A 22,058-nucleotide genomic window follows, 5' to 3' on the forward strand; every position below is an offset into this window, starting at 1 on the left:
CTGGCATAGAAACAATGTCCCTACAGTGTCCACACTGATATAACTGTGGGTAGTCTGGGATAGAAACAATGTCCCTACGGTACCCCACACTGATATAACTGTGGGTAGTCTGGGATAGAAACAATGTCCCTACAGTATCCACACTGATATAACTGTGGGTAGTCTGGGATAGAAACATTGTACCTACAGTATCCACACTGATATAACTGTGGGTAGTCTGGGATAGAAACAATGTCCCTACGGTATCCACACTGATATAACTGTGGGTAGGCTGGGGTAGAAACATTGTCCCTGTAATACCCCACTCTGATATAACTGTGGGTAGTCTGGGGTAGAAATATTGTCCCTGCAATACCCACCACTGATATAACTGTGGGTAGACTGGGGTAGAATCATTGTCCCTGCAATACCCCACACTGATATAACTGTGGGTAGACTGGGGTAGAAACATTGTCCCTGCAATACCCCACACTGATATAACTGTGGGTAGTCTGGGGTAGAATCATTGTCCCTGCAATACCCCACACTGATATAACTGTGGGTAGTCTTGGGTAGAAACAATGTCCCTGCAATACCCCACACTGATATAACTGTGGGTAGACTGGGGTAGAATCATTGTCCCTGCAATACCCCACACTGATATAACTGTGGGTAGTCTGGGGTAGAAACATTGTCCCTGCAATACCCCACACTGATATAACTGTGGGTAGTCTGGGGTAGAAACATTGTCCCTGCAATACCCCACACTGATATAACTGTGGGTAGTCTAGGGTAGAAATATTGTCCCTGCAATACCCCACACTGATATAACTGTGGGTAGACTGGGGTAGAATCATTGTCCCTGCAATACCCCACACTGATATAACTGTGGGTAGTCTGGGGTAGAAACAATGTCCCTGCAATACCCCACACTGATATAACTGTGGGTAGTCTGGGGTAGAAACAATGTCCCTGTAATACCCCACACTGATATGACTGTGGGTAGACTGGGGTAGAAACAATGTCCCTACGGTACTCCACACTGATATAACTGTGGGTAGTCTGGGATAGAAACAATGTCCCTACGGTACTCCATACTGATATGACTGTGGTTAGACTGGGGTAGAAACAATGTCCCTGTAATACCCCACACTGATATAACTGTGGTAGTCTGGGGTAGAAACATTGTCCCTGCAATACCCCACACTGATATAACTGTGGGTAGTCTGGGGTAGAAACAATGTCCCTGCAATACCCCACACTGATATAACTGTGGGTAGTCTGGGGTAGAAACAATGTCCCTGCAATACCCCACACTGATATAACTGTGGGTAGTCTGGGGTAGAAATATTGTCCCTGCAATACCCCACACTGATATAACTGTGGGTAGACTGGGGTAGAATCATTGTCCCTGCAATACCCCACACTGATATAACTGTGGGTAGACTGGGGTAGAAACAATGTCCCTGTAATACCCCACACTGATATGACTGTGGGTAGACTGGGGTTTAAACAATGTCCCTGTAATACCCCACACTGATATAACTGTGGGTAGTCTGGGGTAGAAATATTGTCCCTGCAATACCTCACACTGATATAACTGTGGGTAGACTGGGGTAGAAACATTGTCCCTGTAATACCCCACACTGATATGACTGTGGGTAGACTGGGGTAGAAACAATGTCCCTGTAATACCCCACACTGATATGACTGTGGGTAGACTGGGGTAGAAACAATGTCCCTGTAATACCCCACACTGATATAACTGTGGGTAGACTGGGGTAGAAACAATGTCCCTGTAATACCCCACACTGATATGACTGTGGGTAGACTGGGGTAGAAACAATGTCCCTGTAATACCCCACACTGATATGACTGTGGGTAGACTGGGGTAGAAACATTGTCCCTGCAATACCCCACACTGATATAACTGTGGGTAGTCTGGGGTAGAAATATTGTCCCTGTAATACCCCACACTGATATGACTGTGGGTAGACTGGGGTAGAAACAATGTCCCTGTAATACCCCACACTGATATAACTGTGGGTAGACTGGGGTGGAAACAATGTCCCTGTAATACCCCACACTGATATGACTGTGGGTAGACTGGGGTAGAAACAATGTCCCTGTAATACCCCACACTGATATGACTGTGGGTAGACTGGGGTAGAAACAATGTCCCTACGGTACTCCACAAATGCAAGTTATAAAGGTTTATTCACTCCTTTTTTCTCAGAGATAAACAGAATTATCTAATACTCCAGTGTACTAAACTTAGACAACAGCAGACAGTGTTTTGTAGTGAGAATTATCTGCACTTCCAGGCAGTCTCACTTCGTTGGTCTACTCTCCTTCGGTCAGATTCCTTCTTCTCCAGCGCTTGACCTTTCCCACCCACCTGGCTTCACCTACCACCTCTCAGCTAGCCTCTTTTCCCTCCCCTTACCTTTTTATTCTGGCACCTTCCCCCTTCCCTCTCAGTCCTGAAGTAGTGTCTTGGTCCAAAACTTTGACTCTCTATTCATTTGTGCAGACGCTGCCTGAGCTGCTGAGTCACACCAGCACTCTGTTTGTGTTGCTTTGGGTTCCCTGTGCCCACAGACTTCCTTGTGCTTTTAATTCCTGCTGTTAGCTGAACTAACTATTTTGATATTGGACTCCGTGAAGATAGGGATCAAACCCACTTTATTTATAAAATATATCACGGGGAGTCTGCCTCACAATCAGGGCATCCTGGATTCCAATTAAGCAGTTCCTCCTTTTATACAGTACAGAATGAGATGTTCGTAATTTTCCCTGTTAAAGTTCCCAGATTACTGAATGACCACTTTGCATATGACTTTAATTTCATTAATTGTACCAAGGCCTACATCACGACTGATGTGACAGAAGCAACCTCATCACTGATTTAAACCGTTTCTAATGTCCATCTCTATTCTAAAGCTGCCAACCTCAGGCTCTCTCGTATTCGATTCTCCACCTCACCGTTTATGTCTTTCATCATTTTCAGAAATCCCTTCCTCCACATGGCTCACACCCTCTCCCATTTACCCATATAATTTATTTATTGGCTTAGAGATACGACTTGGACAGGTCCTTACAGCCAGACGAGCTACCCAACTACTTATTCCGAGCTTAACTGCAGGACAATTTACAAGAGCATTTGACCTGCGAACCGGTATGTCTCTGGGCAGTGGGAGGACTCACAGTAAGAATGGACAAACTTGCTTACACAGGATGCCAGAGTTGATTCTGAACTCCAATGCCCTGAACTGTAAGAGTGTTGCTCTATTCCTCTTTTGTTCAAACTCCTCAAATGCTTCTACCTTCTCCACCAATACCATTCGCTTGACCAAGTTCCTTTGCCATCTCTCTGCCTCCATGACTTCATTTCTCAGGCCCGGCTGCAGAGAATCTTCACTCTGTTTCCCCATGAGCTCACTGTGTGATGGAGGAACTGTGGGGCTGATCACTCGTGGGCCAGAAGCCAGACAATGGGCCGCATGGCCTGCCGCTGTGTCTGTGATTCTGCAAGCTCTGATTCCTCCTCTGGTCACTGAGCTCACATTCTGACTGCCTCCTCTTGTCTCCTCAGCCAGGACTGGAGCTTCCCCTGCCGTCGTCAATGGAGCCCTGGGACACTCGGTTTCCTTGTTTCCTTCGATCCCAGTCAGACAGGACGTGGACGAGGTTGTGTGGAAAAGGTCATCACCCAGCACAAAGATAGCACGTTACTTGGAAGGATCGATTAAATACTTTAATACCACTTACAACAACCGAATAACTCTTCATTCTGGAAAATTCAGCCTGGAAATCAGTCATCTAAGGAAAGAAGATGCTGCTGAATATGAGGTCATTGTTACAGCAGGAGATTCAGGAGATGAACGCAAAGAGCGTATCCAGCTTAAGGTGTACGGTGAGTAAAACCTCTGTGTAGGGTCCTGGATTAATGGGTGAGGGCAGATCATGCGTGACCCACTGTCTGCCTGTGTCCACATTTGGTCTCATGGTCCCAGTGTAGTGGGGCTGAGACAGTGCAGGGCTGGGGGAACACACCCACTGCATCCCTGGAGATGAGGCCAGTGGCTGTGCAGGGTGATCCTGTGGCCCCGAGCCTGGAGAAACAGCACACAGGGAGGAGTGTGATACAAACCCGTATAATTAGAACAGAACCAGAATCAGAATCAGGTTCAATATCACTGGCGTACGTTATAAAATTTAGTGTTTTGAGGCAGCAGTACATGATAAAAACACTCCAATTAACAATAAGGAATATATATAAAATTAAATAAACAGTCAAAACAGAGATAAATGAAAGGAAAATGTAGTGAGGTCGAGTGTATGGGTTCATTGTCCATTCAGAAATCTGATGGCGGAGGGGAAGAAGCTTTTCCTGAAATGATGAGTGTGTGACTTCAGGCTCCTGTACCTCTTCCCTGATGGAGGCAATGAGAAGTGGGCCTGTCCTGGGTGGTGGGGTACTTAATGGTAGATGCCACTTTTTGAAGTTCTGCTCAGTGCTGGGGAGGCTAGTGCCCACGATGGTTGAGTTTACAACTTTCTGTAGTCACAGGATTGTCTGATTAGACATTTACATGAAGGAGCAGGTGTACAAGTGTACCTAGTAAAGTGATCTCCACCTCGCTCAATGTACTGTGTACACCCTGTCCCGGTGCACTTCATAATCTCCCCCAGCCCTGCACTGCCTCGGCCCCACTACACCTCAGCTCCATTTGCCATCGCTCACCCCCACAGATGTCATTCTCTATTCTGAAGAGTTTCTGCCCATGGAGAGTGTTGGAGAGTTGAGGACACTGATAGTCATGTAAAAGTAGAGTCAGTGCCCTCTTTATTAGATAGGGGAGTGGAACCCGCAGGGTGTGGGGTTCTCCTGCTGGAGCTCGTCCACTTCAAAGTCAAGTCTGGCCATTCTCCTCTGACTGCTCTCACTAACAAGGCACTTTTGCTCACAGATCTGTTGGTCATTAATTTATTTTTTGGTTTACACACCCTTCTCTGTAAACATGAGACTGTTGTGCATGAAAATCCTGGAAATCAGCAGTTTTGGAGATACTCAAAACACCCCATCAACCATCATTCCGCAGTCAAAGATCACATTTCTTTCCCATTCTGATCTTTGGTCTGAACAACTTGATCCCTTGACCATGGATTTTATGCATTGAGCTGCTGCCATACACAGAGTGGAGATTCAACAGAACATCAGTCTGTGTGTCCACACACCTTTAAAACTCAGACCACTGGGGATTAAACAGGCAAACAGAATGTTATTTATCAGTTAAGGAAAAGAATGTAAGAGCAGGAAGATTTTGCTCCCAGAGCAACGAACACAAAATGTTGGATGAACTCAGCAGGTCAGGCAACATCTATGGAGAGGAAAAAGAGTCAACGTTCTGGGCCGAGACCCCCTCATCAGGATTGGAAAGGAAGGGAGAAGAAGATAGGGGGAGTTTGTCAACTTTGCCTCCAACTCCCACCCTGAGATTGACTTTGTCTATTTCTGACCTCTCTCTCCCCTTCCTTGATCTCTGGAGACAGCCTGTTTGCTGACCTCTTCTTGAACCCCACTCACCTCCACCTTTCTATCCCAGCTTCTTTCCCTTTCCTATCCAGTCCTGAGGAAGGCTTCCTCTCCATAGATGCTGCCTGACCTGCAGAGTTCTCCAGCATTTTGTGTGTGTTGCTCTGGATTTCCAGCATCTGTGCGTTTAAGATTACACTCTTACTACCAAACAGAGGATTGAATACAAACTCACGAGGACCTGTTTTCCTGGACAGTCGGGTTGACACAAAGCACGAATTTGTGGTGGTGGAGGAGACAGAAGCAAGGGGTTTCTCAAAGAGGGCCAGGACTTCTGGGACTTGTTGATGGGTAGGGTGAGAAGGCAGATACCCTACCATATTGAAACAACACACAGGTGAATTGAGACGCTGTGACCTGCAGGGATGGAGCCATGGTAGGAAGCTGGGATCAAGCTGGATATCAGCATTCACGCAAACATTTTTTACAACTGCGCGGACCCACCATTGTTATGAGCAGGAAAACTTTAAACAGCCTGGAAACTTCACAGCACATTAAATTTCTCTGTAATGTGCATACTATGAATACCTAGACAATTGATAATTCGCATTCTTCTGATTTTATTAGTTGTAGGGTATAATGAAACAGAGTACAACAAAGAAGATCTTTCACATTTGTACTCACTTAGAGATACAGTCCGCTATGTCTCCCCTCACAGTCCTCAGCAGCCCTGTGTCCACCGTGGAGAACTTCAGGTTCCTGGGAACCACCATCTCTCAGGATCTGAAGTGGGAGCAGAACATCAGCTCCATCCTGAAGAAGGCCCAGCAGTGGATGTATTTCCTGCGGCTCTTGAGGAAATACGGTCTGCCTCAGGAATTGCTGCTGCAGTTCTACACTGCAGTCATTGAGTCTGTCCTGTGCACCTCCATCATTGTGTGGTTTGGAGCCGCCACCAAGCAGGATAGAACCAGACTACAGCGCACAGTGAGGACTGCCGAGCGCATCATTGGAGCCTCCCTGCCCTCTGTTGTGGACCTGTACTCTTCCAGGTTGAAGAAGAGGGCGGGGAACATCATAAAGGACTCCTCCCATCCTGCGCACGGACTGTTTGATCTGCTTCCGTCTGGTAGGCGCTTCAGATCCCTCCAGACTAAGACTAATAGGCACTGGAGAAGTTTTTTCCCTACTGCGGTCACTTTGCTGAACAGTTAACTGCCAGTTAACTGTCGGCTAACTATTACTTGGATTGCACTACCTGTATGTATAATCTATATTTTCATTTATATTTATCATTATTATTGTTATGAGCAGAGAGACAACATCTGCTGGAAGTAAATTCCTTGTATGTGCATAGGTACTTGGCGATTAAAGTCTGATTCTGATTATCCGCACCGCCCCAGCACCCACAGATTTAATATGATCCTGATCACAGGAGAATTTACAATCACCGATCAGCACCCTAACTGGTACGTCTTTGGACTGTGGGAGTAAACTGGAGCACCTGGAGGAAACCCACTCGGTCATGGGGAGAATGAAGAACATTGGGATTGGACACTGAACTCCATCGCCCTGAGCATTAGCATCTCACAAACCGCTACACTACCGGGAGATTCATTGTGTTTGTGGGTGAACCACTGGGAAACAAAGAATTACAAAAATCTACAAAAAGACACAGAACAAAGAACAACAAACATCCAGAGGGCAAAAGAGGATAAACTGTGCAAATGAAATAGTACACAAATAATACTGGGAACACGAGCACGAGCTGCAGGGTCCCCAAAAGCTTTTCTAGCTGTGTCCAATTCCAGTTAACGCATCAACATAGGCTACGTGTGGGGAGTATTTCAGCCACTGTGCAGCCGTGCACCCCCGTAGCTCAGAGTGAACAGTGCTAGACAGATCCATCCCAACTGCCACAGCTGGGACTGGTTGAACGTCCGTATTCTGCTTTATGAATTATTTCCTGATTCTAAACCAATACAGGCAAAACCTATAGGCACATACTATGGGTGGTCCAGCCAAGTAAGATCAAAGGTTTCAAAGGTACGTTTAATGTCAGAGAAATGTATACAATATACATCCTGAAAATAACACAGAAAACCTACAGCACAATACAAGCCCTTCAGCCCACAAAGTTGTGCCGAACATGTTCCTACCTCAGAAATTACTAGGCTTACCTATATCTCTCTATTTTACTAAGCTCCATGTACATATCTAAAAGTCCCTTAAAAGACCCTATTGTATCCGCCTCCACCACCCTTGACAGCAGCCCATTCCACGCACTCAACACTCTGAGTAAAAAATTTACTCCTGACATCTTCTCCGTACCTACTTCCTTAAACCAGCACCTTAAACCTGTGTCCTCTTGTGGTAACAACAACACACATAAAATGCTGGTGGAACACAGCAGGCCAAGCAGCATCTATAGGGAGAAGCACTGTCGACGTTTCGGGCCGAGACCCTTCGTCAGGACTAACCGAAAGGAAAGATAGTAAGAGATTTGAAAGTAGAGGGAGGAGGGGGAAATGCGAAATGATAGGAGAAGACCGGAGGGGGTGGGTTGAAGCTAAGAGCTGGAAAGGTGATTGGCAAAAGTGATACAGAGCTGGAGAAGGGAAAGGATCATGGGACGAGAGGCCTCAGGAGAAAGAAAGGAGGGGGAGGGAGCACCAGAGGGAGATGGAGAACAGGCAAACAACTAAATATGTCAGGGATGGGGTAAGAAGGGGAGGAGGGGCATTAACAGAAGTTAGAGAAGTCAATGTTCATGCCATCAGGTTGGAGGCTACCCAGCCGGTATATAAGGTGTTGTTCCTCCAACCTGAGTTTGGATTCATTTTGACAATAGAGGAGGCCATGGATAGACATATCAGAATGGGAATGGGACGTGGAATTAAAATTTCTGGCCACTGGGAGATCCTGTTTTTTCTGGCGGACCGAGAGTAGGTGTTCAGCGAAATGGTCTCTCAGTCTGCGTCGGGTCTCACCAATATATAAAAGGCCACACCGGGAGCACCGGACGCAGTATACCACACCAGCCGACTCACAGGTGAAGTGTCGCCTCACCTGGAAGGACTGTCTGGGGCCCTGAATGGGGGTGAGGGAGGAAGTGTAAGGGCAGGTGTAGCACTTGTTCCATTTACAAGGATAAGTGCCGGGAGGGAGATTGGTGGGAAGGGATTGGGGGGGACGAGTGGACAAGGGAGTCACATAATCACAGGATCGCTGTGAAAAGCAGAAAGGGGGGGAGGGAAAAATGTGTTTGGAGTGGGATCCCATTGGAGGTGGTGGAAGTTACGGAGAATTATACGTTGGACCTGGAGGCTGGTGGGGTGGTAGGTAAGGACAAGGGGAACCCTATCCCGAGTGGGGTGGTGGGTGGATGGGGTGAGGGCAGATGTGCGGGAGATGGGAGAGATGCGTTTGAGAGCAGAGTTGATGGTGGACGAAGGGAAGCCCCTTTGTTTAAAAAAGGAAGACATCTCCTTCATCCTGGAATGAAAAGCCTCATCCTGAGAGCAGATGCGGTGGAGATGGAGGAATTGTGAGAAGGGGATAGCCTTTTTGCAAGAGACAGGGTGGGAAGAGGAATAGTCCAGGTAGCTGTGAGAGTCTGTAGGCTTATAGTAGATATCAGTAGATAGGCCGTCTCCAGAGATGGAGACAGAAAGATCAAGAAAGGGGAGGGAGGTGTCAGAAATGGACCAGGTAAATTTGAGGGCAGGGTGAAAGTTGGAGGCAAAGTTAATGAAGTTGACGAGCTCAGCACGTGTGCAAGAGGCAGTGCCAATGCAGTTGTCGATGTAGCGAAGGAAAAGAGGGGGATGGATACCGGTATAGACTTGGAACATGGACTGTTCCACAAAGCCAATAAAAAGACAGGCATAACTGGGACCCATACGGGTGCCCATGGCTACACCCTTGGTTTGGAGGAAGTGGGAGGAGCCAAAGGAGAAATTATTGAGAGTAAGAACTAATTCCGCTAGACAGAGGAGAGTGGTGGTAGAGGGGAATTGGTTAGGTCTGGAACCCCCAAAAAAGCGAAGAGCTTCGAAACCATCTCGTTTGGGGATGGAGGTATATAGGGACTGGACGTCCATGGTGAAAATAAGATGGTGGGGGCCAGGGAACTTAAAATCATTGAAAAAATTCAAAGCATGAGAAGTGTCAAGAACATAGGTGGGAAGAGATTGAACAAGGGGGGATAAGACAGTGTCAAGGTATGCAGAAATGAGATGCTACCTGGCCTGCTGAGTTCCACCAGCATTTTGTGTGTGTTTTTGTTTGAATTTCCAGCATCTGCAGATTTCCTTGTGTTTCCTCCTGTGGTAACCATTTCAGCCCTGGGAAAAAAGCCTCTGACTATCCACACAATCAATGCTTCTCATCATCTTATACACTTCTATCAGGTCACCTCTCGTCCTCCGTCCCTCCAAGCAGAAAATGCTGAGTTCACTCAACCTATTCTCATAAAGCATGCTCCCCAATCCAGGCAACATCCTTGTAAATCTCCTCTGCACCCTTTCTATGGCTTCCACATCCTTCCTGTAGTGAGGCAACCAGAACTGAGTACAGTACTCCAAATGGGGTCTGACCAGGGTCCTATATAGCTGCACCATTACCTCTTGGCTCCCAAATTCAATTCCAGGATCGATGAAGGCCAATACCTTCATCTACACCTACACCTTCTTAACCACAGAGTCAACCTGCTCAGCTGCTTTGAGCGTGCTATGGACTGGGACCCCATAATCCCACTGATCTTCCACACTGCCAAGATTCTTACCATTAATACTATATTCTGCCATCATATTTGACCTACCACTTAACACTTATCTGGGTTGAACTCCATCTGCCACTTCTCAGCCCAGTTTTGCATCCTATCAATGCCCGCTGTAACCTCTGACAGCCCTCCACACTATTTACAACACCTCCAACCTTTGTGTCAAAAGCAAACTAACTAAACTATCCCTCCACTTCCTCATCCAGGTCAAAAATCACAAAGAGTAAGGGTCCCAGAACAGATCACTGAGGCACCCCACTGGTAACTGCCCTCCATGCAGAATATGACCCGTCTACAACCACTCTTTGCCTTCTGTGGGCAAAACAGTTCTGGATCCACAAAGCAATGTCCCCTTGGATCCCATGCCTCTTTACTTTCTCAATAAACCTTGCATGGGGTACCTTATCAAATGCCTTGCTAAGATCTATATACACTACATCTACTACTCTTCCTTCATCAATGTTTTTAGTCACATCCTCAAAAAGTTCAATCAGGCTTGTAAGGCACGACCTGCCCTTGACAAAGCCATGCTGACTACATAAGACTCACTGGTCTATAATTTCCTGGGCTATCTTTACTCTGTTTCTTGAATAAAGGAACAACATTTCCAATCCTCTGGAAACTCTCCTATCCCCATTGATGATGCAAAGATCATCACAAGAGGCTGAGCAATCTCCTCCCTTGCTTCCCACAGTAGCCTGGGGTACATCTCATCCGGTCCCGGTGACTTATCCAACTTGATGCTTTCCAAAAGATCCAGCACATCCTCTTTCTTAATATTTTCATGCTCAAGCTTTTCAGTCTGCTGAAAGTCATCACTACAATCACCAAGATCCTTTTTCACAGTGAATACTGAAGCAAAGTATTCATTAAGTACCTCTGCTATTTCCTCCGGTTCCATACACACTTTCCCACTGTCACACTTGATAGGTCCTATTCTTTCATGTCTTATCCTCTTGCTCTTCTCATACTTGTAGAATGCCTTGGGGTTTTCCTTAATCCTGCCCACCAAGGCCTTCTCATGGCCCCTTCTGGCTCTCTTAATTTCCTTCTTAAGCTCCTTCCTATTAGCCTTATAATCTTCTAGATCTCTAACATTACCTAGCTCTCTGAACCTTTTGTTAGCTTTTCTTTTTTTCTTGACTAGATTTATTACAGCCTTTGTACACCAGAGTTCCTGTACCCTACCATAACTTCCCTGTCTCATTGGAACGTACCTATACAGAACACCACACAAATATCCCCTGAATATTTGTCACATTTCTTCCGTACTTTTCCCTGAGAACATCTGTTTCCAATTTAAGCCTCCAATTTCCTGCCTGATAGCCTCATAATTCCCCTTACTCCAATTAAACAATTTTCTAACTTGTCTGTTTCTATCTCACTCTAATGCTATTGTAAAGGAGACAGAATTATGATCACTATCTCCAAAATGCTCTCCCACTGAGAGATCTGACACCTGACCAGGTTCATTTCCCAATACCAAATTAAGTACAGTCTCTCCTCTTGTAGGCTTATCCACATATTGTGTCAAGAAACCTTCCTGAACACACCAAAAACTCCACGAACTCCTTGTGTGAAAATAGACACATCTCAAACCTTCGGTCTGAGCGTGTCCCTTCTCTATCACCTGCCTATCCTCCCTCTCACACCGTCTACAAGCTTTCTCTATTTGTGAATCAACCTCCTCTTTCCCAGTCTCTTCAGTTCGGTTCCCAGCCCCCAACAATTCTAGTTTAAACTCTCCCCAGTAGCCTTAGCAAACCTTACCCCAGGATATTGGTCCCCCCCGGATTCAAATGCAACCTGTCCTTTTTGTACAGGTCACACCTGCCTCAAAAGAGGTTCCATGATCCAGAAATCTGAATCCCTGCCCCCTGCTCCAATCCCTCACTCACACATTTATCCTCCACCTCATGCTGTTCCTATTCTCACTGTCGAGTGGGACAGGCAGTAATCCTGAGATTACTACCTTTGTGGTCCTGCTTCTTAACTTCCTTCCTAACTGCTGTAGTCTTTTTTCAAGACCTCTTCCCTTTTCCTACCGATGTCATTGGTACCAATATTTACCATGGCCTCTGGCTGTTCTCCATTCCACCGCAGGATATCATGGACGCAATCTGAAACATCCCGGACCCTGGCACCTGGGAGGCAAGCTACCATCCGAGTTTCTTTCCTGCGTCCACAGAATTGCCTGTCTGACCCCCTAACTATGGAACCTGCTATCACTCCTGCCTTCTTCTTCCCTTCCCTACCCTTTGCAGCCACAGGGCCAGACTCTGTGCCAGAAGCCTGGCCACAGCCACTTCCCCCAGGTAGGCTGTCCCCCCCAACAGTACTCAAACAGGAGTACTTATTGTCAAGGGGTACATCCACGGGAGAACTCTCTCGTACCTAGCTCTTCCCCTTCCCCCTCCTGAATGTGACCCACTTGTCCATCTCCCATCGCCCTGGTGTGACAACCTGCCTATAACTCCTTTCTATCACTTCATTGCTCTCCTGACTAGTTGAAGTTCATCGAGCTGCCTCTCCAGTTCCCTAACTCGGAGTTAGGGAAGTTGCAGCTTGACACATCAGGTGAAGATATGGCTGTCTGGGAGGTTAGGAGACTCTAGGAACCCCCCACATCCGACACTGAGCACAGAAAACTGGCCTCACACACGTACTACTTCCTTTCCTCAATTAGCACAGGTAAACCTACCTCACCTCGTCCCATTACCGCCAAAGCCCTGTCACTCTGCTGCATCTTACTCCACTGCCCGCTGGATACGGCGGTCTTCTTTTTAAACCTTTCGCGCACTGCTGGCTGACGTCATGTGCCTGCACAGTCTCACCTCTCTTTTACCCCGAGTAGTAAAGAACTCCCTTCGCTCCGAATAATCAGCCGTTCACTCACATCCTTGCTCCAAATCTTTTTCATCGCAACCATCCATGAAAACAGAGGAATGCCCCAAAGACTGTTAAATGTTAGAACCCAAAAGTCCCCCCAGCTCCCTGCCCTCCCATGCATAAACAGAGAAAGTCTTTTTGATATACGGAACAGGAAAAGCCCTGTAGATATACAGAACAGGAAAAGCCCTTTAAAAATACGAAGCAGGAAGAGCCTGTCAGATATACGGAACAGGAAAAGCGCTCTAGCCCATGATCAGAACACAAAAAGCCATTAAGCCCTTGATGCACGCTGAACATCGTGCATTCACACTAATCCTGCACTAGTTCCATTTTTAATTGCTCCCACATTCTCATCAACCTGCCCTAGACAGACCAGTGGCAATGTATGTCCAATGTCTAATTAGCTTCCCTACCCTAATGACTTTGACATGTGAAGGAAACCAAAGCTCCTGGGGGAAACCAAAGCCGTTCCACAGAGAACATACAAATTCCACACCGACACCAGCCAAGATCAGGATTGAACCTCGGTCTCCAGCACTGCAAAGCTGCAGCTGTACTTGGAACGCTGCCCTTGAGTGCAGGCTGAATCTGTCATCCCAAATTACTGCCCATCACTGCATCCTACTCCCCACTCTGCCTCGTTTCCCTTCTCAGAATGTGAGATGGGAATTAACATCCCCACGGCCCTGGTCTGTGAGCTGATGAATGGGGGAGGAGGTGTGTGACCCAGGATCTCCAGTGTCAGGTTCACTCTGAAACACTGCACACAGTTCCAGTCTAGCTCTGTGCCAGTCACAGTCCCATGGTTACTGCTCTTGATCCAGATTCAGGACCACTCACAGGAGTGACAAAAGACATGGAACTGAGAGAATTCCCAGCATACAGAGCCGTAAACAAGATATAACAGAGTGCATATGGATGAGCCTGGGCAATTTTTGGGAAAGAGGGCACAGCACATGTGGGAACTTCTTCTAGCAGCAACTGGCTGAACGGAAGATGAGTGAAGTGTTAAACGGGCGGGGGGGATATGAGATGGGATCAGCTTTATGTTCACTTGGGACTGTTCAGCATGGGATGGGGAAGTTGGTGATCGAAGGGTCCACAAATCACTTATCTTGCATTTCTCTGTCCCAACCCCAGAGCTTGTGTCAGGAGCAAACATCACAGCTGAGAACATCACTGGGAGCTGCAACTTCACCTTGACCTGCACCGTGACCTCAGGTGACTCCACCAGCTTCACGTGGTGGAGGAATGGAGAAGCTTTGGTAAATGACAGCACCCGGCACATCCGGGTACTCGGAAATATGCTAGAGGTTCATCACACTGCAGAGGTCGAGGACATTGTGTACAAATGTGAGGCCAGGAACCCCATCAGTAATGAAATGGCAGAGATCCAGCTGAAGGACATCTGCAAATCAGACACATATGGTGAGTGTCAGAGTAAAGAACCCAGGTTATTCTGAGGGTGTTGTTTCCCTGCAGAGGGAGCTTCAGTCTGTATCGAGCCCGTGTCTTGGAAGCGTTAGGTGGGACAGTGTACAGAGAGCTTCACTTTGAATCTAACCTTGTAACTGAGAGTGTGTGGTGGGACAGCAAAGAAGAGCTTTACTCTAGATCTGACTTGTATCTTGGCAGTGTTTGACAGATCACTGGAGAGAGGGGTTTATTCTGTACCCAATATTTTCCCCACTTATTTTAAGCAAAGCTTGATTAAAGCATTTGTCCCATGGCCAGGATGGACCCAGCTTTGTGGAGCCCACTGCTCCTTGAGAATCACCAGCAGACAACGCTTACTTCTTCTAATTTAATGTCCATGAATGGATATATCCTCGGATGATGGGCAGGCTGTGGGTTCAGGTGGAGCTTTCGATGGGTGAATGGTGAATGGCCACCTTGCTCATGGACAGAATGATGAGGAAGTCTCACTCCCTTCTCACCTGGTCACACATTGTTCAGGGACTAAGTCCAGGCAAACATCAAATACTGAATTGAGACACACCTTCTTGTACGCGGAACACATATTCATCCAGGCTATGACAGGACAGGGACCCACGAGTCCACAGGTGAATATAAAATTAAAATTCTACTGCACAGCACTGCTTCCACCAGCATACACCCCACCGCAGGTCCCATATAGCTATATCCAGGACACAGAACAATGGCCAGAGATGGGGAGACGACGGTGAACAGTTAGGGTGTACAGGAAATGCCTCTGTGTGGATACAAGGCATTTGCAAGAAGCAGCCCATAATTGTGTAAGACTGTCTCTGAGGACTCTCAGGCCAAGAAGCAATTCCTGGAAAATGGGAGTCTGTCCAGTTGGGAGCAGACAATGGTCATGAGACCCCTTATTGGAATCAGAATCAGGTTTAATATGACTGGCATATGTTGTTTTGTGGTCGCAGTGCAGTCAAGTACTAAGTCACAGTAAGACACTTGTGTATCATTTATATATAGAATATAAAATACATTAAGAAAATTAAACAAGTAGTGCAAAAAGCGAGCAAAACAAATAGTGTGGCAATGTTCATGAGTTGGTTCACCGTCCATTCAGAAAGCTGATGGTGGAAGGTGTTCCTAAAATGTCTTCATTGATGGCAGCGATGAGATTAGAGCCAGTCCTGGGCAATGAGGATCCTTAACGATGGATGTCTCCTTTGTTGAACCGTCACCTTTTGAAGGTGTCCTCAATACTCAGGAGTCTGGTGCCCATGATTGAGCTGGCTGAGATTGCAACCCTCTGCAGCTTTTCCCAATGCTTTGCAATGATCCTTCATACCAGATGGTGATGCAACTTGTTAGAATGTCTCCACAGTATATCTGTAGAAATATGTAGAAATCTCTTATCACGAGGTGACATGGAAACTGAAATCATCCACTAGAAGACTTGGTGCTGTGCAGCTTCGCTCTTCAAGCATTTCACTCCTTCCCTGTCAAGTCGCAGTACCTGGAGGTAGGGATTCCCTGATTCCAGTGATAGGCAGGCAGCTTTAACAGGGAAACAGGTGCTCGCCACTGGGAACCACGTGTTGTCCTGAGGGCCTGGCGTCATAAAGTAACACAGCTGAGAAAGGAGCCCCTCAGCCCTATTCCTGGGGGAAGAAATGCATCAGGAGTAACTACACTCTGGGAAGATGCTCAACATACAGGGATCTACATGGTCCAGAGACAGAGAGCTGCCACCTGGTTTTAGAAGCACACCCGTGACTGACCACTCTCCTCAATCAGGAGTCTCGGAACCATACCAGAAATCCTTGCCACACAGAAAATCCACCATCTGCTTCTGGATCTTGGCGGGAGAGACGTGGGGTTGGAGCAAGGTGATCATGGCATGGAAGTCACCAGTTGGTTTACAACCAGTGCTCCATCCTTATCGGAAAACACTTGGAACAGTCATGTCTAAAACCCTCATGGCTGGTGACTTTCAAAAACTACCTCCTATCAATTTGTCAGAGTGGGACCCAGATAAGTTCTCAGTTAGATGAGATAAATGAGAATCAGCTGTCCTCCACCAGTTATATGTGAAAGAAACAATGAGCTGCATCCTATCCACATGCATAGCGGGGTGAGCTTCACCCACACCACATGATCGTCCAAGCATGGCGTCATTATGATGCAGAACACATACACATACACAAATACAGAGAACCTAATCTTCCAGGAATCCTGACTCTTCCCCTTTCTCAGTTCCTCCATCTCTGCCACATCTGTTCTTATGAAGAGGCCTTCCATTCTGGACCATCTGAAATGTCCTCTTTCTTCAAAGAACAGTGTTTCCCTTCCTCCACCATCGATGTTGCCCTCACTCACATCTTCTTCATTTCCCTGTTATCCACCTCAGTCTATCTTCCCACCACCATATCAGGGATAGAGCTCCCCTTATCCTTCCCTACACTCCATGGGCCGCCATGTACAGCAGATCATTCTCCATAGCTTCCACCATGCTCAACAGGATCCTACCACAAGGCACATCCTTCCTCCCTTCACTCTCTGTTTTCCACAGGGATGGATCTCTCTGAGGGTACCTGGTCCACTTGCCCTTCCCCAATGATCAGCTTCATTGCACTTGTCCCTGCAAGCAGAACAAGGGCATCACCCTTCAGGGCCCCAAACATTCCTTTCAGGTGAGATGACACCTCACCTGTGAGTCTGATGGGCTCATCTGCTCTATCCAGCGCTCCTCGTGCAGCCTCCTCTACATCAGTGAGACACGATGTAGACTGGGGACTGCTTTGTGTCGCACCTTTGCTCTATCTGCCACAAAAGGCAAGATTCCCTGGAGGCCACCCTTTCAAATCCACATTCCATTTCCGTTCTGACAGTTCGACCATTGGCCTCCTTGACTGTCACGATGCGAGCTCTCTCAGGTTGGAGAGCAACTCCTGATATTCTGTCAGAGAATCGCATGAAGATCGATTTCTCTAACTTCCAGTAATTTCACACCCCTCCCCTTCTATAAGGTTGGAATTAGGTTTAATATCACCAACATATATCGTGAAATTTGTTAACTTTGTGGCAGCAGTACACTACAATACATGACAAATATAGAAAGAAAAATAAATAAGTCCATTACAGTAAGTATATGTATATTGAAGAGTGCAAAAACATAAATAATATAAAAACAAAAAAAAAAGAGTTAGTGTTCAAGGGTTCAATGTCCATTTAGGAATCTGATGGCAGAAGGGAAAAAACTGTTCCTGAATCACTGAGTTTGAGCCTTCAGTCTTCTGTATCTCCTCCCTGATGGTAACAGTGAGAAAAGGGCCTCCGTACCTAGGACATGCCCTGAGATGCACCAGTGTTGATCGCCAGCGAGGTTGAGATATTATCACTAATTTGCACAGATTGTGGTCTTCCAGTTAGGAAGTCGCAGGAGACAGGTAGCTGGGTGACTGTCAGGAGAGGGAAGGGGATTAGACAGAATGAGCAGAGCACCCCTGTGGCCGTTCCCATCAATAATAAGAATACCGTTTTGGATACTGTTGGTGAGGATGACCTACCAGGGACAAGTTGTTGTGGTGGCATCTCTGGCACCAAGACTGGACCCTCAGCTCAGAAGGGAAGGAGAGAAAAGAGGAGAGCAGTAGTGATAGGGGATGCGATAGTTAGGGGGACAGATAAGAGGTTCTGTGGAAGAGATCGAGAATCCCGGATGGTCAGTTGCTTCCCTGGTGCCAAGGTCCGCGATATCTCAGATCGAGTTTTCAGTATTCTCAAGAGGGAGGGTGAGCTGCCGGATGTCGTGGTCCATGTAGGGACCAATGACGTGGGTAGAAAGAGTGAGGAGGACCTGAAAGGTGAGTTTCAGGAGTTAGGCACCAAGTTAAAGGACAGGACTCAAGGATAGCAATCTCAGGATTGCTACCAGTGCCATGTGAAGGTGGGTTTAGAAATAGTAAGATAGCACAGATCAACACGTGGCTGAAGACATGGTGCAGGAGGGAGGGCTACAGATTTATAGATAATTGTGCTGTTTTCCAGGGAAGGTGGGACCTGTTCTGGCAGGACGGTTTACATCTGAACTGGAGGGGGATAAATATTTTTGCAGGTAGGTTAGCTAGAGAGGTTTAAACTTGATACAAGGGAGGAGGGGAACCAAAGTGTAGGAACAGATGTATGGGAGAAGGAAGAAAAAGAAGATAGTAAAGTTGTTTGCACTGTTAGTGATAAACAGAGTAAGAGGTGGAGAATTTCTTAAATGCATTTAGTTTAATGCTAGGAGCATTGTAAGAAAGGTGGATGAGCTTAGAGCATGGATTGATACCTAGATTTCGTTGCTTCAGGTGTGATAGAATAGGAGGGACAACAGGGGGAGGTGTTGCATTACTTGTCAGAGAAAATATTACAGCGGTGCTCTGCAGGATAGATTAGAGGGCTCGTCTAGGGAGACTATTTGGGTGGAATTGAGGAATGGGAAAGGTGTAGTAACACTTATAGGGGTGTATAATAGACCACCTAATGGGGAGTGAGAACTGGAGGAGCAAATTTGTAAGGAGATAGCAGATATTTGTAGTAAGCACAGGGTTGTGATTGTGGGAGATTTTAATTTTCCACGCATAGACTGGGAAGCCCATACTGTAAAAGTGCTGGATGGTTTGGAGTTGGTAAAATGTGTGCAGGATAATTTTTGCAGCAATACATAGAGGTACCAACTAGAGAAGGGGCAGTGTTGGATCTCCTGTTAGGGAATGAGATAGGTCAGGTGACAGAGGTATGTGTTGTGGAGCATTTCTGGTCCAGTGATCACAATGCCATTAGTTTCAATATAATTATGGAGAAGGAAAGGACTGGACCCAAGGTTGAGATTTTTGATTGGAGAAAGGGTAACTTTGAGAAGATGTGAAAGGATTTAGAAGGAGTGGATTGGGACAATTTGTTTTATGGGAAGAATGTAATAGAGAAATGGAGGTCATTTAAAGATGAAATTTTGAGGGTACAGAATCTTTATGTTTCTGTTAGGTTGAAAGGAAAGGTTAAAAGTTTGAGAGAGCCATGATTTTCAAGGGATATTGGAAACTTGGTTCAGAAATAGAGAGAGATCTACAAGAAATATAGGCAGCATGGAGTAAATGAGGTGCTTGAGGAAGATAAAGAATGTAAAAAGAATCTTAAGAAAGAAATTAGAAAAGCTAAAAGAAGATACGAGGTTGCTTTGGCAAATAAGGTGAAAATAAATCCAAAGGGTTTCTACAGTTATATTAATAGCAAAAGGATAGTGAGGGATATAATTGGTCCCTCAGAGTGGACCAATAAAATCAGAGTGGACAGCTATGTCTGCAACCAAAAGAGATGGTACAAATTTTGAACAATTTCTTTTCTTTGATATTCACTAAGGAGAATATTGAATTGTGTAAGGTAAGGGAAACAAGTAGGGTAGTTATGGAAACTATAATGATTAAAGAAGGGGAAGTACTATCGCTTTTAAAGAATATAAAAGTGGATAAGTCTCTGGATCCTGACAGGATATTCCCTAGGACCTTGAGGGAAGTTAGTGTAGAAATAGCAGTGGCTCTAACAGAAATATTTCAAATGTCATTAGAAATGGGGATGGTGCCGGAGGATTGGCATATTGCTCATGTTGCCATGTTGTTCCATTGTTAAAAAAATAGTTCTAAGAGTAAACCTAGCAATTATCGGCCTGTAAGTTTGACATTAGTGGTGGGTAAATTAATGGAAAGTAATCTTAGCGATGGTATGTATAACTATCTGGATAGACAGGGTCTGATTAGGAACAGTCAACATGGATTTATGCGTGGAAGGACATGTTTGACAAATCTTATTGAAGTTTTTGAAGAGGTTACTAGGAAAGTTGACAAGGGTAAGGCAGTGGATGTTGTCTATATGGACTTCAGTAAGGCCTTTGACAAGGTTCCACACGGAAAGTTAGTTAGGAAGGTTCAATTGTTAGGTATTAATATTGAAGTAGTAAAATGGATTCAACAGTGGCTGGATGGGAGATGCCAGAGAGTAGTGGTGGATAACTGTTTGTCAGGTTGGAGGCCAGTGACTAGTGGTGTGCCTCAGGGTCCAATGTTGTTTGTCATATACATTAATGATCTGGATGATGGGGGGGTAAATTTGATTAGTAAGTATGCAGATGATACTAAGGTAGGTGGCGTAGTGGATAATGAAATAGGTTTTCAAAGCTTACAGAGATTTAGGTCAGTTAGAAGAGTGGGCTGAAAGGTGGCAGATGGAGTTTAATGCTGGTAAGTGTGAGGTGCTACATTTTGGTAGGACTAATCAAAATAGGGCATACATGGTTAAATGGTAGGGCATTGAAGAATGCAGTAGAACAAAGTGCATAATGGTGCATAGTTCCCTGAAGTTGGAATCTCATGTGGATAGGGTGGTGAAGAAAGCTTTTTGTATGCTGGCCTTTATAAATCAGAGCATTGATTTTAGGAGTTGGGATGTAATGTTGAAGTTGTACAAGGCATTATTAAGGCCAAGTTTGGAGTATTGTGTACAGTTCTTGTCACCGAATTATAGGAAAGATGTCAACAAAATAGAGAGAGTACAGAGAAGATTTACTTGAATGTTACCTAGGTTTCTGTACCTAAGTTACAGAGAATGGTTGAACAAGTTAGGTCTTTATCCTCTGGAGCATAGAAGGTCGAGGGGCGACTTGATAGAGGTACTTAAAATTATGTGGGGGATAGATAGATAGATAGAGCTGACGTAGGTATGCTTTTTCCATTGAGAGTAGGGGAGATTCAAACAAGAGGACATGAGTTGAGAGCTAGGGAGTAAAAGTTTAGGGGTAACGCGAGGGGGAACTTCTTTACTCAGAGAGTGGCAGCTGTGTGGAATGAGCTTCCAGTAGAAGACAGGTTTGATATTGTCATTTAAAGTAAAATTGGATAGGTATTTGGACAGGAAAAGAATGGAGGGTGATGGGCTGAGTGCGGGTCAGTGGGACTAGGTGAGAGTAAGTGTTCGGCATGGACTAGAAAGGCCGAGATGGCCTGTTTCCATGCTGTAATTGTTATATGGTTATATCTGCAGTTGGGAAAATGCTTGAAGCTATCATTAAATAAGAAATAGCAAAAGCAGGTCCTATTTGACAAACTTATGGAAGTTCTTTGAGGATATAATGAGTGCAGTGGATAGAGGGGAATGGATTTCCAGAAGGCGTTCAATAAGGTGCCACATAAAAGACTTATCCATAAGATAAGGAGCATAGAGTTGGGTTGGTGTATTAGCATGGATAGAGGAGAAAGCAGAAATAGAAAGCAGGGAGTTGGAATATATGGGTGTTACTCCAGTTGGCAATCAGTGGTGAGTGGTGTACCGCAGGGGTCAGTGCTGGGCCCACAACTGTTCACGATATACATTAACAATCTGAAAGAGGGGACCAGGTGT

General features: G+C 45.8%; 1 protein-coding gene across 3 annotated transcripts in view; it reads left to right on the forward strand.

The window, feature by feature from the left end:
* Positions 1 to 22,058, forward strand: part of LOC140731939 (SLAM family member 5-like) — a 460,463-nt gene that overhangs the window by 414,221 nt on the left and 24,184 nt on the right. For 2 of the 3 annotated variants that reach the window (XM_073053941.1, XM_073053940.1), the window contains exon 3: positions 14,334 to 14,621. In XM_073053941.1, coding sequence (XP_072910042.1) covers positions 14,334 to 14,621 — 288 coding nt within the window. Of the gene's footprint in view, positions 1 to 3,574; positions 3,896 to 14,333; positions 14,622 to 22,058 lie in introns of all 3 variants that reach the window. The other variant, XM_073053939.1, reaches the window with a different exon arrangement.

The sequence above is a fragment of the Hemitrygon akajei genome, chromosome 8 (genome assembly GCF_048418815.1).
Source record: "Hemitrygon akajei chromosome 8, sHemAka1.3, whole genome shotgun sequence".
In the NCBI taxonomy this organism is placed as follows: domain Eukaryota; kingdom Metazoa; phylum Chordata; class Chondrichthyes; order Myliobatiformes; family Dasyatidae; genus Hemitrygon; species Hemitrygon akajei.